This window comes from Phlebotomus papatasi, chromosome 2 (assembly GCF_024763615.1).
Source record: "Phlebotomus papatasi isolate M1 chromosome 2, Ppap_2.1, whole genome shotgun sequence".
NCBI lineage: Eukaryota > Metazoa > Arthropoda > Insecta > Diptera > Psychodidae > Phlebotomus > Phlebotomus papatasi.
This window is the reverse complement of record NC_077223.1, coordinates 11,787,946-11,809,966: the sequence shown is the minus strand read 5'-3', so window position 1 is coordinate 11,809,966 and position 22,021 is coordinate 11,787,946. Positions and strand designations below refer to the sequence as shown.

The following is a 22,021-nucleotide window of genomic DNA, read 5'->3' as shown; positions in this document are numbered from 1 at the left end:
ATTTATAGATTATTATTAGCTGTTCTTTATTATTACTACCCAAGTAGCACAGATGAGTCGTAATGTAATACAATTTTGGTCGTCTGTAGTACGTGATGTAGTACAAAAACTATGTCAGAAAGTGGTCGTACGACATTACAATTGGGAAAAATATGACGACCAATTTCGGGTCGTAGCGGCTCAATTTTGGATATGCTGACGACCAACTCACGACTCAAGCGATTTGGCTAAAAGTTCCAAACATCAATAAGAGATGGCGCTTTATGACTATCGATAGATGGAGCCACACGAACGTCCCATTTTAACCACATGTTTTCTCTTTCTTTTTCTCCAACATTTTTCCCCTCATCAATTCTATGAAATGAAGAAAAGGAACTTTAACAATTCTCAAGTTTGCGTTTGCATCTACAGTAGACTCTCGCTTATCCGTGGAACGGGACCGAAATGTCACACGGATTTTGAGAGTGATACACATCAAATTGTTTGAAATCTAACGATTTTTTTGTTTACATTGCAAATTTATGGAGTGAATTCTGATCTGACTGAATCGACATTCTCTCTAAACATGCGTACTGTCCAAAAAAGTTACAATGAGAAAGAATTAACAGTATATAGAGCACATTTGCTTTAACAAAAAAACCCAAAACGGGGAAAATATGTCAACAAAATTTTTAAAATTCAACTGTCTCACGGATTTTTTTATGTCACCCGGAAAAAGAGTCCACGGATAAGCGAGAGTCTACTGTATTTATTAACATGTTTAATCCGATTTTCAATGTCGATTATTATTATAAATAATTATGCGACACATTGTTACCGATAGAGAATTGCGTAAATTAACAATAAAATACGGTCCGATTATAAAATTTATTATTTTTAAAATATTTTATTTAAATAAATCTTGAAGCGCATCTTTATTTCCTAAAATAAAAGAATATTCTCAATTTACAAAAAAAATCATATTAAGGGATTTTTGATGAATTTTCTTTAAAATCTATACTAATTCACGAGAATTTTTCAGATTTTTTTCATGCATTCCCCACGTGGCATAAAATGACGCCATCACGGGACCCTAAACATATTTGCTCAGACCTTTAATTTTTTTTGCAGATATTGCATTTGATTAAAAAAGTAATTACTGTAATATTGTAGATTGTGCAATTTTTTCTAGGTTTATTAATTTATAAAAATGCTTATTTTATTGTAGTTTGGCGCATATAATCTTAAATAAAATCGTTTCACCTTGTTTTTTGGAGTTAAAAAAATATAGCTCCGATTCTACTAAACCGATAGAGTTTTTCATTAGGACAAAGTTGAAAATATTTAAATTACCGACAATCCTCTTAAAATGATAAAATGAGAACTTTAGAAAATTTTAGATAAATAGTTACGGTTTGCCAAAGTGATGAGCATTCCATTTATTGAACGCAAAATCAGTTCAAAATCAAAGTGCAATATAAGTTACTAATTAATTTACAAGTTAATAATTTAATTAATAATAAATAATTAGTTATAAGTTATTAATTAATTTATAAGAGGCTTTTTAATCCATTCTTACCATAGCCACGTTCATTATACGCAAATTGAGACATTTTGAATGATTTATTTCTGGCAAAAATTATATTCTAGAGAACATCGTTAATAGAATTTTAGTTAATTTAGTCCAATATTTACTTGAAAAAGAAAAACATAACCACACAGGGGTGGAAATGCATTTTATTGTTCTCTTCTGACTGCGTGAAGTCATGCAAAGTTCTTGCTCAAAATGGAGGATGGAAAATTTTACATCCCGTCGAATTTGTCAAAATTAGTCTTCATCCTCTTTCCGGATTTGAATTCTGCTTGCCAATTTGTTTTCTTGGATAGTTGTTCTATCCAAATCAATGGAGTTTTTAATAAATGAATGTAAAGTATTTAAATTCAGTGACCGTCAAAGTTTAATAGAGGGTTCCCGTGCGTCCATAACAGATAAAAAAAGTTTCTTTTCAAAAAAAATTATCTATTATTTTATAGGGAGTTATTTGCAAAATATGAACATTCTATTTCAATTATTTCTAGTATATTGACTGAATGGGTTGACTATTTGATACACATATTTCCAGAGTCATTCACATGCAAAATTCCCGCGCACCATTTGAATTGACCAAATTTCTCTCAAAATGCTTCTGAGCTCTAGTAAATTTCAAATAATTTTAGAAATTGTAGTGCTCAATTCAATTTAAAAAAAAAATGTGAATAAAACCTAATGTGATAGCACAGCAAAATTAAAATGAAATGCTTAAAACATGATAATTTATTTCAAACCATTTTAAGTCCACCATTAAACCAATTAAATTGACAGTGACACAGGCTCTAACTTCTAAAAATTTTCTTATTTCCATTAGTTTTCAAGTTTAATTCAAGATTTCCCGGGTTTAGAGTTCCAGAGGTTGTTGCGGAGTTACAAAGCCTCAAGCAAGCTCCTGATCATTACTTGAAATATCAAATAAAATATCGATAATTCTCAATAATTTCTTGGTTTACTAATTCTTCAAAGCAGCGTTCAAGAATTTTTTGTATTATAATTTTAAGCTGGTATAAATTTGGCTTCATAATATTCAATAGTTTTTATTATAATAAAATTGAACAATATTAAATCAAATTGTCGTTAAGAGATTTAAAATTACATAATTTTGAAAATTTACATTAATTTCTTCATTTCTCCGAATTTTATTTTTTTCTTTATTTCTTAACGTTTCGTGGCTATTATAAGAATCATAAAATTATAGAATGAAAAAGATTACGTTTAGCTTCTATTTCAACCCAGACTGGGACGGTATAGCTGGGTTTCCTCAGCGACGACAAAAACTCTATCCATAGCGTCTCCCTCTATTGAAAAATGAAAAGAGGCTAAATTTTGACTAATCGCCGCTACGATCGCGACTGTTCTTTTAAATTTCAAATTTGGAGTTCGCTGGAGTCATCAAATGTACAGCTTTTGGATACTTTTACGACCAACTTTACAATATCTAAAAATCGGAAAATATTTTTTGATTTTTTTCGTGAAAAATGTAAGTCATTCATTTTCTTGCGAAGAGGGGAGCTTCTAGGACCCAACAGAGCACTGGAACTCAATTGATTAAATAAATAAAATTATTAAGTTGTCTTTAGTCGTATTTGGGTCTTTCTGTGGCGGTCGTTAGGATATCCAAATTAGAGTTATGCCACGTCGTGCTACTTGGGTATTTATTTAATTGCCTATTTAAAAACATAATCTAAGAAAAAAATCGCAGATTTTCTTATCGACTGGCAATTAGTAGCTTAAACTTATAGTGAGAGAGAAAAGTGATTTAAATTTTGTAGTACAACATTATACTCTAGGTAGAGACTCTAGCTAGAGCGTATAAGTGAAAGAGTAATTTATTTTTTATTTCAGAAAACTTTATTCACAATTTAATCCAGTAACATAAAAGTCGCTTATAAATTAGTTCAAGAGCTTACTAAATAACCCTGAAATATATACAAATTTCGTAACTTTGTCAATTTGAGATTATGCAGGAGATTTACAGGGAAATGTGATTTGAGGATAGAATCAAATAAAGTGCAAATTGATTAATTTGATCTTAATCTGTGAGTAAATCTTAGTGATTGTTTGTGGTTCACTTTGCAGGATTGTCACGGACCATCCAATGGAAATAGCGCTCCAATTCAGGATGACACTCAGAACTATGTGGTCGAGGAGGGCTCTCAGAATGCCACCCACACTCAGATTCAATTTCGCCGAAGCTTGGAGACATGCGATCCACACGATTTACCACTTGGTGTAAGTATCTCTCTGCAATCTTTCCTCATTCCATTCAATTAACTTCACTTTCGAAGTCTATGAAAATTGACATGATATTGTGGGACATCATCCTGGAGATTAATGAGAAAAGTGCATTAAATAGGAGACTTCCATCTTACATTGACGCGTTATCCAGGATACGACTACTTCCTTCTTAGGGATTAGAAGCTTTTAGAAAATCTTAGTGTTCCATAAACTTTGCTCTATATTCAAGAATATCAAGAGCAGTCATTCCGAGGTCATTTTTGAAATGTGCTGGTTCGTTCCAGAACAGCCTGGCTATCTCCGGGCGCTCAAACATGATCGACAGCATTAAAGGAGAATTCCCTGAAAAGGAGTTTTCATATATTTTAACTATTTTAAGTCTGCAGATGAGAATCGAATAGTTTCCTTTTCTCATAAAATAGAGATTAATTAACGGACTTTAAACAAGTTGCAGTGAATGCAAGTGAAAACTTCTTGACAGTCTTTCTAAAGCTTTCATACAATATTCTTTTTATATTTATGGAAGAATGGAAATATATTGAATGATTACTACATTAGACAAGAAGTACAATGGATAGTGAAATTTTTAGCTTCCTCTTATACCCGTAAAAATTGTGGTTTAATTCTACTTTTACGTTAATATTCAATTTTAATCAGACCGTATAAAACCTTCAAAAGGTATGGACAGTTCATAAAATTACTTAGAGTACACTCTTAGAAAAACTTAGTTCGTACAAGCTCATATGCAGTTATTAGAACTATAAAATATAGTAAATATAGACCCAACTATATATTTAGTTTGGGTAACTAAATGAAATAGTTGACCACAGTTAGTTAAAGTATCCTTTTCATTTAGTTATCACAACTAAATCAAAATAGTAATGGGTACTATAACATATTAGTTCCAATTACTAAATAAATGGGGTTGATACCCATCTTATTGGCTGTAATAACTATATCATATTAGTTGTGGTTACTATATAGCATTCATTGTGATGCATATTTCTTGTTAGTTGCTTAAAATTCGAAAGAGCTTCAACGCAATACTAAAATAAAAACCACTCTTTACTATTGGAAAAGTAGTCATAACTTTATGAAAATATAGGCCCATCTACTTACATTGGTTGTGAGAACTAAAAGGAATTAGTGACCAATATTAGTTGGGATAATGATTTCATTTAATTAACACAAGCAAATATAATTGTATGAAAGCATTATGAAATAATTGCCGCAACTTATCCACGTAAATATTGTCTTATATTTTCACTTCTAATAAATTTATTTAACATATTGTATTTGTATTTTTTTATATAGAATTCTCCCAAAAAATATAATTTTTTTTTAATCCAGCGTTCAAGTACGAGTTTAACCCTTTAACGACGAGATACTTTTTACGGACTGAAAATCAACAATAAAAATTAAACTGAGAAACATAATCAATGATAAGTCTTACGCCTAACCTCGGAAAGTCCAACAGAGTCTGATTTGGTGTATTTTGTGCTTCTATGAACGAGAGGAACAAAAATAGCCCAAAAATTTAAGTAATTTTTCTGAGAATACCAATGAATTATATTTTTCGCTTTAATGAAAAATATTATGTATTAGTATTGTAGTTTTTATTGCCAAAAGGGTTTTGCTTAAAAAATATTAGAAGTATAAAAAATAAATAAAATCAATTATGAATTTGAGATTGAGAATTTAAAAATTCGCCATTTTTTAGCTTAAATATTTACTACATATCAAATAGCTAGAGACTTGCAAAAAATATTCTAGATTCCTTCAACCTTCTACCTTACAATAATGTACAGACATAAGAAAAAAATAACTTTGAGTAGTCAGGAAATTTTTTTGGGACACCGGTGTTCCAATCGTCCTTAAAGGGTTAACTGGTTTAACTCATCAGCTAACAAGAAATATTTGATTTTTTGATGTCATACGAATTTACTCTAAGTAATCTTACCTATCGTAAAGTAAGTTTCATCAAAAAGGTCTCCAAAACTCAAGTTCCAACGTCTGATTTTTTAATTTTTTGAACAAAAGAAGTCACAAAACATAGCTTAAATACCGTTCTTATAATCTTAAAGCTTATTTTTTTTGTTATGTAAAAAAATGTAAAGAAAATATGATTTTTTTTAGTCTGCGTGACCCATTTAACACCTTAAGTTTTCTTCTATTTTAAAGCTTATTGTGAGAAGCTTTTAAGTCTAAAAACCGGAAAATTTTGAGATAAAATTACAATAAATATGAAGCGCAAATTTAACAGGATAAAAAACACTTATTTTGACAATAAATATTTAATTTAAATCTTTAAGTTTTTTTTTATTTTAGAGTACGGGGGTTAGGGTTAGTTATCTTGACCTTTTAGAGAGCTTGCAGCTAGTAAATTGTCAATGAGCTGAAAATCCTTACCTTCTCTCGTGATGGTATCATAGAGAGGTTTATGCAGTTGAAGAAGGTATTGAACGGCCTCTAAATGTCCGGCAAATATCGCGGCACTCAGGGGTGATATGATGGTCCTCTGGATGAACTGTTCAATGGGTGACACTTTTAGCAGGATATCCATAATTTCGATAGATCCAGAGAGCGAAGCTAGTGTCAATGCATTGATTCCTAGCATGGAAAAACATCACATTTGGTTTATAGAGGGTGAAAATGTACTTTAAAACATTACCGATGCGATTGACATGGAGAACATCAGCTCCATTTGAGATGAGTCTCCGAACGCATTTCACAAATCCCATTCTGCAAGCCATCATCAATGGCGTATTCCCATTTTCGTCCATAATATCGACCCAGATGTGGGAATTCGTCAGGAGGTGCTGCAACATTGAGTGGTCATCTCTCAGGATACATTTGAAGATTTCTGCTAGAGATAATTCAAATGTTCTTTGGTAGGAATAACAACTTCTTTTTTTTGTCATGCTTTTCCACCTGACATTGTCACGGATGGCACTTATGCTATAAGACGTAAAATCAAACAAATTTCACGGTAAAACATAGAACAATCACGCACTAGAATTGAGACAACACACACGGAAGACACTGACGACACTCTGGCGTTGATTAGAGATTAATGTACGGTTCTATGGTTCTCCATCGAGAGAGAGAGTCCATTTGTCCGAGAAGCGGGAAATCAATAAAACCGTTCCATTGTCGTCATCTTTTGTGCAATTTAATACTATTTGATATTTGTTCTCAGGAAGAATCCATATAAAAGTGATCAAATGATACTCAAGTGTTTTTTTTTCTTTTCCATTCCAAAACTCATAAATTCTTCTTTTCTTTTTAATTTTAACCAGTACTCAACAAAAGGGATGATTTACAACATAAAAAATTACATATAATTCATTTAATCATTCATCCTGATGCTGAGATATAAAAGTCTTTGAGGTTTCCTTGTACAAAGTTTTCTCAATAATCCGCAAAATAGAACAATGATAAAGTTGGAAATGATTGCGTGTTCTCGAATACAATTGAGGGAATTTCAACGCAATTTAAAGTTCACATTTTCTATCACCACATTTCCCAAAGTTGAGAATTGATAGGAACTATCGTTGAGCAGTTTAAGGGATAAATGAGAGGGATGAAACTTCGTTTCAGAATTGAACTTTTAAATATAAGATTTGTTTGCCGAGAGGAAACCTCTATATCTCAAAGTATACCGAATATTGAAAATTTCACTGATAAAGTATTTAAAAAGAATATTATTTAAAAAAAATATATTTGCATATTATTTGATACAGTTGACATTAATTGCATTTGATCTTTAGCAAAAGGAAAATGACAGTTATTAAACAATATTCTATATAGGGTAAGTGTGCCAAATTTCGGCCAGCTTCTAATTTCGGCCACTTTGAGTGTAATTTCGGCCATGCAAATAAATTAATTAAAATTATGTATGTAATCTTCGAATAGTCAATGAATTCATTTTTCTTTCAAATATTTATTCATTTTAGGATGTATTAACACAAAGAGAGTTAAATTTTAGGTGTAATTTGAATTTAAATTGCGTTGTAAAAACTCAATGTGGAAAGAGTCTTACAAAAAATGTGACAGATCGATTGTGTCTCTAGCAGTCTTACGATTTGTGGTGAAGTGCAAAAGGTTTTCCTTCGGTGTTTTTCATGAAAATTGATTAGTTTTCATTAAAGATTGTTTCTGTTTATGTTAATAGTGAATCAATCTTTAAATTTCGGGTAAAATTTCCCAGCTGGATCCTGTATTTCGCGTAAAAAAGTATATACTTTGTGAGCGTCTCTACAGTGAGGTAGTGTTGCCTATTTCGACCACATCTTTTGCTTTCCTAAATTTCTTATTCATTTTATGTTTTTTTTTTCAATTTCTGAATTCTACAATGTCCAGAGAAAAAAACCATCGCTTCTATGAAAAAAATGATGTGAAAAAGTCATTGGAAGAGTTCAGGAAGTGCAAATTGCTACGGGAATCTGCGCGTAAATTTGAGATGCTACTCTTCAGGTGTTTAGGACAAATTACACGGAAGATCTCAGGGCTTGTGAGCCATATAAACGTATTAAATTAAATATTAAACTCGTTCCGTTTGACGTTTTGAAATTTTCTATCCGTTCCGTCACAAAATGTGGTCAGAAAAAAGGTGGCCGAAATTTCACACAAAGTGGCCGAAATACTACCCAAAGCAATGTCCATATTATTATTAATTTTTCAATATTTTAGGAAGTGATTTTAAGAAAACAAAGATGATAAACTAGTCTTCAAGGTTCCACACAACCATCCCGAAAAGGAAGTAACAAAAAATATCAATATGAATTAAAAATATTGCATTTCAAACTTAGGACTTCGGTGCTTACATGCAACTATGCCGAAATTTGGTATACTTACCCTATTTGTAATTTTATTATTTTTTAATATAATTACTGAAATATTAAATGACACTTTAATGAGAGAAAAAGTGTAATCTTTAAAGTTAATTAATATTTTATTCAGCTCTACACTATCCATCTTGAGCAATTATTTGCAGAAGCAATTAAAAATTAATTTTATCTCGTGAAACCGCAAAGGGGAGCAAATGGAGAATTAAATCTCGATTGCTCTACACAAATCCATCACTCAAATTTCTTTCTACAATTTTGTGTACAACTTCAATTAGAGCAAGTACTCCAAATGTAAGTTGCTGTAATTTTACCATCTCAGCGCAAAGCTCCACTTTGAAAAATTGTCTGAAGAGTAGATAAAAGCTCACGCACATGAGAATGACGTGATGAGATTTCATTGGCTTTTCTACACTTTCCTTGAGTTTGAGTGTTTCTGGAGATTTTGTGCTTTTTTTCAGGGAAAGTTTGGGTTTGAAATTCCTGGGGGTTAGAGTGCAGCTGAAACATAAAAGAAACTACGAATAAAAGTTCTTTTCTATTCTTTCAGGGCAACACTCTGAAGGTTTTATGGGCTTTTGGAGATGAAGATCCCATACATGGGGATCTACGAGGTCATGGCCATAATCGAGGTGCCAAATCATTGCACTTGACTGGACCGCAATTTAGAAAGCCGACCACCATCAAGGATCTAAGGCAGTGGGATGTTACAGTGAAAAATGTAAGTGATTTGTTCACTAAAGTTTATGTAGCATCTGTGAATTAAATTATCCACACAAGTGCTACCGAGCTCAAGGTGCTGAATATTTGTGTTTACTTTAAATTCAAATTTAGGCAAATTGACATGGCTCTGAAGAATTCTCCAGACACGTTTTTTTCCTTTAGTTCAATCCACATAGTGGGTTGATGGGTATGTAATGTGGGCGTAAGTAAGATGTTGAAGGGTAAAATTTATGCACACCCCTTGCCGAAAGATAACCTAATGCCATTGTAATGGAAATTCCTATATAGCGCTGATTTGAGCTTTTTCCACATCGTCATCTCATCTCAATAAGAGTCACTGAAGAGGTGAATCACTTAATTTTTTTTGCACGCATATTTTCACAATGTTGCTAGGAGGTGTACCAACTGAAAATAAAATTGAGATGTCACCTGTATTCATGATTCATTTGTCACACGAGAAATCATCCAAGAATATTGTATTTTTTTTTGTATCTCCCTTGGAGCAAGTTGTCACATTTATTTTATGCTTGTTTTTGGATTTGAGGGGTTCACAATTGGTTAAGATTTCGGTGGAATAATTAATATTAATTGCATTAGCAAATTAGGAGAAAGCGCACTAAACTTCGGACGACTCAAGCTTCGAACAATTATTTTTTCAAGGCTAAAACAAAATTGGTAAGTATTTTGGTAAAAACGGTAAGTAAAATATTCACTTGGTAAGTAAAATAGCAAAATTGGTAAGTAAAAAAATCAATTTTGGTAAGTAAAAGATTAAGTTTGGTAAGTAAAATGTTGTGAATGGTAAGTAAAATTGAAAGTTTGGTAAGTATAATATCAAAACTGGTAAGTAAAAATTCAAAATTAGTAAGTAAAATAATCAAAAATGGTAAGTAAAAAAATCGAATTTGGTAAGTAAAAAAATCAAATTTTTGTACTTACCAAATTCGATTTTTTTACTTACCATTTCCGATTTTTGTACTTACCATTTTAGATTTTTTTACTTACCGTTTTTCAATATTTTACTTACCAATTTTGAATTTTTACTTACCAATTTCTTTTTTTTACTTACCAATTTTGAATTTTAACTTACCAATTTTGATTTTTTACTTACCAATTTTTGTATTTTGCTTACCAATTTTTATATTTTACTTACCAATTTTGATGTTTTACTTACCAATTTTGAAGTTTAACTTACAAATTTTGAGTTTTTACTTACAATTTTTGATTTTTTACTTAGCAAATTTGCATTTTTTACTTACCATTTTTGAATTTTTTAGTTACCATTTTATCAAAATACTTACCATTCTGCTGCAGCCTTTTTTCAATAAGTTTTTTTTTTTTAATGATTTTATCCATTTATTTTATTTCCAAATGATTAACTGATCGAAATCAAATCATTTAATAACACAGAAAAAAAATTGAGGTGTCCAAAGCTTGAGTCGTCTGAAGGTAGCGGGCTTTCCCCTACTATTGTAACTATCACAAAAAAATATTGGTACTCAGAAAAAACGTAGCAGAAAATTATCTTGTTCTAAGGAAAAGTGGTGCACTTTCGAATCGAAGCAGTTTTGAAAATTATCTATTTTTAAATGAAATTGAGCCTTATCTTGATGTAATTTAGCTTAGCAATTGGTTTGTTGAGCTAAATTATAAAATTCAATTTTATTAATGTTATAATAAAGATTCTAATTTCAAATCTGCCCCAATTCAAAAGTGTCCAAGAGCACTGCTAAGTTTTTGTTTTGGTACCATTAGGACTTACTAAATCAGGGGGTAACATTTCATTATGTTTTATATTTGCTAGATTTGTTTTGGAGATATATTATATTAAATTCGTAAGAAAGTACAAAAAAGAACTACAAATGGTCAAATTTTTCAGAGCTAAGGTCAAGTCTCTGTATTGAATGTCAGGGCTTTTCTAGTCTAAACTAAATTAATTACTTTAAATATCTTTCGTCTAATTTCGACTTTAGATCCTTTAGATCTGCGATAGGGGAGGGTGGGGCAGTTTCACTCCTAAATTGCAAAATGGATTTTGAGACCATTTTGCAAAAAGATGATAAACTGAAGTAAAACGTTGTATATTCTTTGAATTACAGTTGGGTCTAGGGTTAATAAAAATAATAACAATAATCCTTTAATTTCATTAGCCCATTGTGGAGAAATTCATTTCACTTGAAAAGCAGAATGTGTGAAAGTCCCCCATTGCAGGGAAATTTCAAGATAAATATGAGGGAACTTTTGAGCAAGATAAAACGTGTTTATAGAAAACTTGCGATACCAGAATTAATTAAAATTACTATTTTGAAGTCTTCTAAGACTCTAAAACATAAAAATATAATCGAATAAGAACTTTATAACAGAATTTTAACACTAATTAATCATACAGAGAAAATAAAATATCGCCAAAGATTTCAAAGCCTATTTCTCAATAATTGAGCAATTTTCTTTAAATTTTTATACGAAAGAAATGTCTTTTGTAGTGCTGAGCTAATTCTGTACATTGTTGGATCATTATATCGCCTTAGAACATGTTCTTTTTAGTATAACAGTTTTATAATAGTATTTTAAAGTCTTGAATTTTTATAATACTAAAAAAATTTACAATATCTTGTTGGAAACATTCTGAAAAGATATTATAACAATTAAATTCATCATTTTTAAGATTTTTTTAAAATTTTTTTTATGAACTTTTAGGAAATACTACTTCCCATAATCTCGAACTTTATGGACAAAAACAGTTACAAAACGTTTTCAATGATCATTTTAAGTTAATTTTGATTAAAAAAGTAAATTCTTAGACACTGGAAATTTCTCCGAGTGCTTGGATGAAACTGCCCCTCACGCATTTTCGGAACTCAAATGAAAATTGTCAGAACCGTCTTAGAATTTATTCAACGCTAAATGCCTTATAATATTCATAAAACTACTGGTAATTTAATTCAATTATGTTACTTCTATAGATAAGAGCAATAATTCAGAAATTGTTGAAAATAAAATATTATAAAAAGTTTCATTTTGATGCAGTTTTATAAAATCAATTACAGAATTCAAACGAGAAGCGTCACGAAATTAATTATTTTTATGAACATGGGTCTCAGTTATCTCTTCAATAACATAAAGGTTTTATCCCATTCCTTTCAAAAGGATAAGATGAATATGCAAAAATTGAAACTGCCCCGTCGTTAAACTGCCCCACCCTCCCCTAGTAAAACACAACTCATTTAAAATATTAAATTAAATCAATCTAGTTAATTAATTCAGATTGATAAAGTGCTTTTTTGAAAAACTTTATTTTGAATTTTTTCTATACGATTTATGATTATTTCCTAATATTCTTGTATATTTGCCACTAACTATAACGATTTTTTCTGAGTGCAAATAGAATAGTTCAACTCTTGAGCGTGCACTTCCGTTTCATTTGACAATCGATAGGTTGCTCAATGGTGAGGAAGAATAGCTGATGATTTTAATTTGGCAGGTTTCTGTGGAATCGAATATGGACACACTGTACTGGTGTAAGATTCTCAAAGCGCCTGTTCTGCACGATAAGCACCACATAATCGGATACGAAGCTCTCCTGACCAAAGAAAGGTAATTTGATAGACCGTAGCATTTCTCATCAAAGACGAATAGGCAAATGTTTCAATTATACGCATATAGTCCTGGTAGAATCAATCTTTGTCTTTTCCCGAAGTCATTTGAGGGATTCTTCTGAAGGAATTAATTTGCCATTGTCTCCAAGGAAATTCTATATTATTCGTCCATATAACATTCTCTGGAAGCCTGTTGCTCTAAATGTGGATTTAGAACAATTTCACATTCAGCTGAATCCCATCATAAATGTGATTTATGAGATATGATAACAGAGAGATAATTATTGAGAGTTTCTTTCAACTCCCTTGAAGTATTAAATTGGCTTCAGATGGATTAGGTTGTGACAGAGAGAAGAATAGAAATTGCGCACTTAGAAAAAACAATCATATCTTTAATTTCTTGCACAGAGATAACCTTCAAGTAACTTCTATAAAAAGATGCTTGAGTAAAATGAGAATTTGTTATTTTTGGATGATGGATAAATTTAGATGCAAAAAAATTACTTCTTACATTCATGGATAGATCACAGATTTATATGTGTCTTCCTTCCTCTTAAAAGCCTTTCACCAAAATAAACTTCTGCAGAATTTTTGAAGAAGATTTACGCAATTAAAGTTTTAAATCCATCGCTATTGAGGTTTTTCTCATTTCATTGGTTTTACTTGCATTTTAGAAAGAGCATCAATTGCAATCAAATTAAATAGTTACTTTGACTTCTTTTCAAGGCGACTTCAAACAAAAAGTCGTAATTAAATTTCTTTTGAAAGTCTCATGAGAACAAGGACACAGCAAGTACAATACGAGAAGTAAATAGCAAGAAATAGGGGCACAACTTTAAATTTAAGTGTCTGAGGAAGAAAGACATCTTTCCAAATCTCTTTTTTTTTCTTTTTCATCGTGCACTATTTCTCGTTTTCTGATGGAGTGTCAATTGAATTCCTTTTTCAGATATAAAAGGCACAATATTTATTACGATTTTTTATTAGATTTCTCTAGAGAAAGGATTCAAGTGCTTCAGCAGTCTTGATGTTGGTAATTTAAACTCGGATTTCTCGAAATGCATTGCTAGAAATTCAACGGACACTGAATGCAAAAATCGTAGGATGTATTATTCACATATTTGGTCTTGTGTATTATTATTTTCTTTCATTACCTAATAAAATAAGACTTTTTCAAATTTTCAAATAGTTTATAATTTTTATTGCAATCTATGCTAAAATATTTGTATTAAAAAATGCAACTTCTAACATATCAGTAAAAGTTTTCAATATGAAGTGAACTATCCTTAGGGGTTTTGTATTTTACGGACAAGAGATATTCCATATAGTTATGGTTAGTCCATATTGAATTTTCTTTTAAACATTCCTGAAATATTCTGTAGATTGCAATAACATTTCTATAAGAGAAATTGAATTTATGTTACTCTTATTCACTGTAAACTAAGGGTGTGTTTTGAGTGAATGAGTTAAATTGCAAGAAGTGATAAATTTGCGTGTAATTGAGTTAAGTTGTGCTTGATTGCGTAGAGTAGAGATGATGTGGGGGAGGTGTCTGCCACAGACAATTTTACCAAATTGCTCATGAAATTCCATCTTCTCCCCTTTCAGTTCTACGAAGAAACCACTTGTTCACCACATGACACTCTTTGAGTGCTCCACATCTTCCTATCCAGGTTCCGATCCACACTCCTGGGATGTGTGGGTGAAGAGCAATGGTGCTGTATGTAATAGCAATCTCCTGACACCTCGTGATTGGGATTCTTGCATCACTCCTGTGGCTGTGTGGGCTGTAGGGGCCTCTGGTAACCCATATTTATTTTTCTTCCAAATACGTCCTATATTTGATTTAAAATTATCAAATTATTGCAGGACAATTTTTACCAGAACATGTTGGTATCCCTCTCGGAGGAAGGCATTCGGCCAAATATTACATGCTGGAGATTCACTATGACAATCCACGAGCCAAAAGAGGTGAAAGATAAGCATAAATCCGAGCATAAAATTAACATCCTCATTAATTTCCTGGGGCATTACTAAAGGCTATCCATAGGGGAGGATTTATTGCACACTAAAGCTGAGGAATACTTTTTGGCCTTTTGCAGTAAATTCACCCCAACATATGGGATTTTTTTTTGCGACTAAAGTTTTCCATTTCTCATACCAAATTCTTTTAGCTGGAGTGGAATTTGTGAAAATGGAAAAACAATTTTTATAAATACCATCTTGCACGTGGCGTTTTCCAATTTTGGGGAATGTCGAGTAATTTCATGTATACGCATGGCTTAAAAATTATATTTCCTCAAGATGATACATTTTATTATCTACAAGATAGTGCCACAGTTTTCACATAGTCAAAGAGGGAAGAAAGTAAATGCACTGTAGGCTGGAATCACCAGTTCTCGCCAGTAGTGCCCCACTTCTCGCCACTTACATTGAAATCGCTATTTTTCGCAATTTATGAAATAAATGAGTCGCAATTTTTTTGTATTGTTTCTGCTTCTACGCATAGAATCGAAAAATAATAATTATTCGTTTTGGATTCACGATTTTGATCACTTTTTAGAGCAATATTTTAAGCAAGTGCATCGAATCCAACATCTCTTACCAAATGTACTAAGTGTCGTCAAATTTTCATCAGTCCAAAAATACCTATTTGGGTAAATAATTTGTCTATTGAATATTTAATTGCACTTGTGGAATACATAAAATTTGTATTTAGTCAATTAATATTTCATTTTATATTATTTTTGTATAAAAATGAGGCATGGCGAGAAGTGGTAATATTCTGGAATTGATTTTACCACCTGTCGCCATATCTTTTCAATAGGCGACGCTAACTTCACTTCGTACATTCTCAGTTGTCAAATCTGCATTGTTTACTTTCTGCAAAAGCCCCATAATTTGATTTCTCAAATAAAAGTGAAGAAAAATCATTTAAAGAGAGTAATAATAAAGTGATCACAAGGAAAGAGAAATGGTGAATGTATTCTTTTCATAGCATTGCCTAAAATAACCGAGTGTGGTTCTTTTCAAGTGGGTGGCGAGAAGTGGTTACAAATTTTACAAAACTGGCGAAAAATGGTAAAAAGTGGCGACGAAATGGTTATTTTTGCATTATTAATAAAAATCAGTTTTTTAAGTAGTCCAGCGTTATGTTCTAGGATTATTGTTTTCACGTATCTAGAGCCAATACATCTAAGTAACTTTGTGTCAAATTTGACTTATCTTGTAACAAGGATTCAAAAGTTATGATTAAATGAATTTAATTTTTTCCTAAACATGGCGATAGTCGGTTATTCCACCCTACCAAATGAGCAGTAATGGCGTCGGAACGCCTTTTTGATCAGGAAAATTTTATAAAATCGAAATTCACATCCTTTTCTTTCTTCAGAGTTTGCACTCTTATTCTTTTGAACATCACGCCAAATTAAATTTAGTTTAGTATAATTTGGAGTCGAAAGAGAAGTATAGGCTTATGAAAATCTTTTGAGAGAAAAAGGTACGCGAATTTTGATTTCATGAAATTTTATCGATCTAAAAGTTGTGCCAAAGGCATAAAAAATTAAATTTGGTCAGTAAATTCAAATTCGAAAAAATCTCAATTTACGTCTTTAAAAGCAGTGAAATTTTCATGTAAGTTTAGGCAATTGAATAATTAAGAGGTTTTCAGATCAACTGTAATTATCTTAGATGTAAGTTATATAAATTAGACCCATTTTATGCAGTAAGTAAAATTTTCTACTGACCAAAATTTAATGTTTTATTGCCCAAATTTAATTTTTTTTATTATTTAACTTATTTATTTTTTGCTAACAAATTTTAATTTTTTGCTAACCAAGTTTAAGTTTTTACTGCTTATTTAACTTTTCCGAAAACAATTAGAACAGTAATGGCTTGAATACATTCACTCAAAAAAATTTGTGAGAGAATTCGCTTACATTTGGGATGCGCCAAAAGGACTTCCACTTGGTGTGGTAAATTTGTATACAAATAGTAAGCGTTTTTAGCAACATTCTGTAGATTCATTTGGCATCGTTTTGTTAATAAATTTGCTATCAAAATGCACACAAAAATATGAATTTATGGCTTACAATATGTTAGTGATTTTGTACTCAAAGTGTACACAAATTTAGCATTACTTTGAACCAATATTTATATACACTTAGGAAATAAAATTCAATTTTTCATTATAATCGTTTTATTCACTAAATTAAAATTAAATTTACAATTACCTTAGTAACAATAAATATTTGAACCTAAATAGCAACAAAAAGTTCCATGGTTGCCTTTGCGTAGGCAATTTTGTCATCTTTGTTGGGTTGAGGCCGCTAAAGAAGAAGATGGTTAGCAATTATTTAAATTGCCATCTTTCTTTCTCGTGAACTTGTTTTTCTCAAAAGCTCAGCACCGTTGATTAGAACAATTCTTTGAACTCCAAAGTACTTGTAAAGCTCCAAAAAAATAAATTTGTTCCTAAAAAGTAAAAAAATAAGAATTACTAATGTTAAAGAATAAAGAAGAGGTCAATTTTGGTAAAGTACAATTAAATCTAACAAGTATTATCTGACTTGTAAAAGGAGATTTTTTTAAATTCCGTAACTGGTTCTTTCGATTTTGTGTCTAAATCAATTAAAAAGACTGAATTAGTTCAGCAATAAAATCAACTTAGTTAATATTAAATTCACAAACTTTGAGAGAAATAATATTATTTTAAGCATTCGCAAAAGAAAAAACAGGATCTCATTTTTACTCTGCATCATTTTGGAGGCCAATTGTTTTAATTAGTCTGTAATAAATTGGGCAATTGTTTAGCAAAAAAATGGTCAGCAAAAAAACAATTTTTAAATTTCAAATTATACAATTTTAGTTCATGTGATAAGTAAAATATTGGCCTCAATTATAAGACAAAAAAACAAAATACTTAGTTTCAGGATTTTGGTATTCCAAAATCAAAAACTTATGGCTTGGGCACACTTTTTAAATCAGGGAAATTTCAAGAAGTCGAAATTCGAATCTCTTTCTTTCTTACACACTTTGCAAAAGTCTGTCTCATTCTTATGTACTCTTCTTCTTCTTTTAAACATCACAACAAATTGAATTTAGCTTAATCGAATTTGGAGTGCGAAAAAAATGAAATAGATATATGGAAAACGCGTGAGAAAGACATGTGAATTTTGATTTCGTGAAATCTTTCTGATCTGAAAGGTGTGCCTTGGCCATTAGGAGCAATATGTCAAATCTATCAAATGTTAATGAAATGTCAAGATATAAACCATATGTCAAACTTCCTGTCTCCCTAAAATAATTCCAAACTTCTCAGAAATGTTTAGAATTATCAAGGTACTAACAGTTTTTTTTTTAAATTAAAATCTTGAACTTGGAAATATTTGACAGTGTGAAATTTTGAACTTGATCTTGGTCCCAAAATGAAAACCATTGTTGCGGAAATTGATAATAAAAAAGATGTCTTTGAATAAAAGAGATGACTTTGTAATTTTTGATCAATTTTAGGTTTATCACTGAGCAAAATGTAATATTTTACCGATGAAAACTGTTTTTGACTTAAAGTTAAATATATTTTTGCAAAGATTTGGATATTTAACTGATCAAAAAATTTTAATACCTTCGCAATAAGAGTAGGCATCACATTTGGATTTTCCACGAGAATGTTTTCACTGGCAGCGGTTCCAGACGCATCTTCCTCGTGACATATGTTTGATATAATACGGAGTTTTGACTTCTTGAAATGCTGCCGGCAAGATTCTAACTCCCTCTGAATCTAAAATTTTTCGAATCCATTCTCTTCGGTTAGTTGACTGCGTACTGCAAATTATAAGAACAATAAATAAATAAAATCAAGAATAAAAAAAGCGAAAGTAAATTTAAACTTGATAATACAGAACTTAAAGAACTTAAAGAATTTAGGTGAGATTCTTAAAATTTTCTGTCCCCCGATCAGCACCAATTTTTGCTAAAATGTGTTTCACTACTACGAATATATGGGTGGCCAAAAGTAAATTATAAAATAAGAAAGATATTAACTTGCAGTTTTCGTCAAAAGTTATACATCGGTTGAAAATTGCAATTTATTGTATCAAATCAATCAATCTATTCAGCAAAATTATAGAGGGCATTCTGATATACATATCAGTAAAATGATCACATATCATTTTACTGCCAGTGCATTCAAATCCTTGATATTTTGGATTCGATACAAAATTTTAACTATTTTTCTTAAAATTACTGCATTACGTCCTTCCAACTTTAACTTTATATATAGTATTTAGTCACATTCCAAGTTGACTCACGTTAAGAATCTCACCTGCAATAAGCTAATCTAGGTTTATCACTATTTTTTTTTTTTTCAGAGAAATAACTGCTTTGGAAAACAAAAATATTAATAACGGAGAAGATAGTAATAATTTTTTTTTATTTCTATCAAATTTGAGATGCCATTGTCTATAAAATACTCTTCCTCAATCCAATTTTGTTGTGAAAATTTCATTGAAAGTTTAGGAACTTCTAACGTGAAACATCATGCACCAAAAAGAGCTTTTTCACTTATCTAAGTTGAAGATTTTGCTTATAAATTACTCACCACTATTTTCCAAGTCCTCGTAGCTTAATATGCCACTAAATTTTACATTTATAAAACACTTTTCACTGAGAAATTGCACTTGAATTACTTTTACTGCGCCATTTGCTTTTGCACTGGGGCACAGCCTTCTAGAATATTCCAGTAATGTGAGAAAAATTCTCTCGCACGCGAGAGCCCGAACTGTTTCTCTCTCTCACTTCACTCCTTTCCTGCTGTTTCTCGCGCAGCTTAGCTTTCAGCTCTCACTGAATTTCTCTCACTCTCCCGTTTAGCAGCAAAAAAGTAGCGATTTAGCTTACAAGATTTTCAGGCATTACCAAACGTGAGAATTTTTGTTACACCAAGTGGAAGCTTAAAAGCTAACACGTTCCTAGGCGTCACACTTTTTTTGCAGTGTTTATTATTTCTTGCTAAATGAATTTTGCAAAAGTTAAGCTGAATGAAACTGTTCGACTTTCCCATAAATTTTCTCCGGAAAAAAATATTCTATTAGAGATAACTTTTCCAAATTCTTTTTGAAATTCCACACTGACTGTATCGGATGACTTGCTTATTAGATTTCATTGTTAAATTTTTTGCGTGACTTTCTACCCTACTACAGTAATTGATCATTCGGGCTTTCGAATTCACTACACGCGCCAGCTGAGGAGAAACGACGCCGGAATGATGATTTCAGGAGTGTCCATCTCCGATACGCAAATGATTCCACCGGGTCAGAAACTCTATCGAAATGTTGGCATCTGCGGACCTTCCTGTACCGGTGCCATATTTCCCGATACTGGCATCAAACTCATCTCGGCCACCCTTCATTCTCACGTGGCCGGAAGGCGGATGAAATTGAGGCACGTGCGCGACGGTCAAGAACTCGAGAGAATAATCGAGGATGACAACTACGATTTTAGCTATCAGCAAGTGCGTCAGTTTGCAAATGAAACTACTGTTCTCCCAGGAGACTACCTCATCACTGACTGTGCCTACGAGGTTAGCTTTCAATCAAAAATAATTTGTCTCCATCGATAAAATTCCTGAAGCTAATTTGAGAGGAAAATTGAATGATTTCTTTTTTTATTTCTTTCTTGTCACAAACAGACAATTGGTCGCAAACGTCCCACTCTTGGAGGGTACTCGACGAAGCAGGAGATGTGCCTATCTTTCATCACGTACTACCCCCGGATTGACTTGGCTGGATGCTACAGCATGACTCCCGTGAAGGAATTTTTTGAAACCTTCGGGGTGTATCAATTTTATTCAATGAACATGACGGATGTTGAAAATTTATTTCTTTACAACGGGTAAGTAATGTATAATCTCTTGTCTCTTAACTCGCTAAATTGTTCTATATGATATGGTATTACACAGCAGGTATCATAACTGCTGAATCCACGGGAGATTTGGAAGTCAAAGTACCTGTAGGATATATTCAAAATTTCGATTATGCCCATTATGCCAAACAGGGGGGTGACATTAGATCTGAAAAATGCGTCCAATTTTAGTGTAAATCTTTCCCTGTTTTCGTACACATTTCACGAAATATCTCGAAAACTACGTAGGTTGTCAATTTGGGGTTTTTGGTTGCCTATTCTATATTAAATTGGCTTTTATTTAGTATTTATATTTTTTGCTAATTCATTTTACTATGACAGAAAACAGCTAATAAACTCAAAAGTATTTTCGACTCGCTAGAAACATATGGGAAACATAGGAAATGTCATGCCCCTGATGCCAAATATCAAGTGAAAAAGTTATGAAGCTTTTGCAGTGTAAGGTATCATGAAGCAATAAAAGAAAGTCTCTGAGTTTTCCATTGTTTCGCTAAAAAAATTATTTTCTATCGTGTTTTAATTGAAAGTCTTCAGCGAGTCAATAAGATTTTTATATCGACCTTGAATTGAATTGACTTTTAAATTGAATTCGTCCCTATGCCTAGGAGAATATTTTGTCGTAATCTTGTGTGTACTGTACATGTTACACATATATCTAAATCTAAATTATATCTTCTTGGAATACCTTACCCAATTTTCTTTCAACACACTTTTTCGACTTTCCTGTCTAGAAAAGGGGATTTTCATTTTCCTTGAGAGTCTGTTGATATCATTGATATTCTTTAATAAGCCAAAGAGGCTTTTTGTATATACAAGGATGACATAACACATACTTTCTGTGTCCAAAAAGGGTTTACTTTAGCGCTAAAATCAATTACCTTCACAATGATATAGCGGAAGTTATTGAATTATGAAATCCTTTTTCAATTCATTCACTGCTCATCGGGTCTTTTGTCAAGAATATCAAATGTGTCACTAAAGTGAAAAATCACTGTGGATTTTCCACATTTAAGTGATTTTTCAGAATATGGAAAACTATCTGTGTACTGCAGGATATTTGAAATGAAATAAATTCCATGTGAATTTATAAAACAAAGTTATTGAAGTCATTGAATAATTTATTTCGA

The 22,021-nt window shown here is 31.5% G+C and overlaps 2 protein-coding genes and 1 long non-coding RNA gene across 15 annotated transcripts in view; 1 reads left to right on the top strand and 2 right to left on the bottom strand.

The window, feature by feature from the left end:
- The window catches only part of LOC129803840 (MOXD1 homolog 1), a 45,099-nt gene that overhangs the window by 19,955 nt on the left and 3,123 nt on the right, over window positions 1–22,021 (top strand). The window contains exons 2-8 of the mRNA XM_055850653.1: window positions 3,650–3,802; window positions 9,206–9,376; window positions 12,860–12,972; window positions 14,583–14,776; window positions 14,844–14,945; window positions 20,174–20,553; window positions 20,662–20,864. Of these exons, the coding sequence (XP_055706628.1) occupies window positions 3,650–3,802; window positions 9,206–9,376; window positions 12,860–12,972; window positions 14,583–14,776; window positions 14,844–14,945; window positions 20,174–20,553; window positions 20,662–20,864 (1,316 nt within the window). The remainder of the gene's footprint in view (window positions 1–3,649; window positions 3,803–9,205; window positions 9,377–12,859; window positions 12,973–14,582; window positions 14,777–14,843; window positions 14,946–20,173; window positions 20,554–20,661; window positions 20,865–22,021) is intronic.
- LOC129803820 (DNA replication inhibitor plutonium) lies at window positions 3,399–6,925 on the bottom strand. Of its 13 annotated transcripts, none has more exons than XR_008751900.1 (5): window positions 6,740–6,920; window positions 6,480–6,674; window positions 6,218–6,418; window positions 3,943–4,150; window positions 3,399–3,859 (listed from the first exon to the last, which is right to left on the bottom strand). XR_008751900.1 is itself a non-coding variant. In XM_055850625.1 (4 exons), exons 1-4 carry the CDS (start codon window positions 6,744–6,746, stop codon window positions 4,005–4,007), a joined length of 600 nt encoding a protein of 199 aa, XP_055706600.1. In that variant the 5' UTR covers window positions 6,747–6,925; the 3' UTR covers window positions 3,399–4,004. The 13 variants fall into 13 exon arrangements, 8 of the variants coding, with proteins under 8 accessions (XP_055706600.1, XP_055706602.1, XP_055706603.1 ...); XR_008751901.1 differs by having other exon boundaries at window positions 6,480–6,671; XR_008751903.1 differs by having other exon boundaries at window positions 6,480–6,671; window positions 6,745–6,919.
- LOC129803841 (uncharacterized) lies at window positions 17,075–19,949 on the bottom strand. Its single transcript, XR_008751904.1, has 3 exons — window positions 19,573–19,949; window positions 18,598–18,797; window positions 17,075–17,447 (listed from the first exon to the last, which is right to left on the bottom strand). It is a non-coding gene; the product is annotated as an uncharacterized LOC129803841 (long non-coding RNA).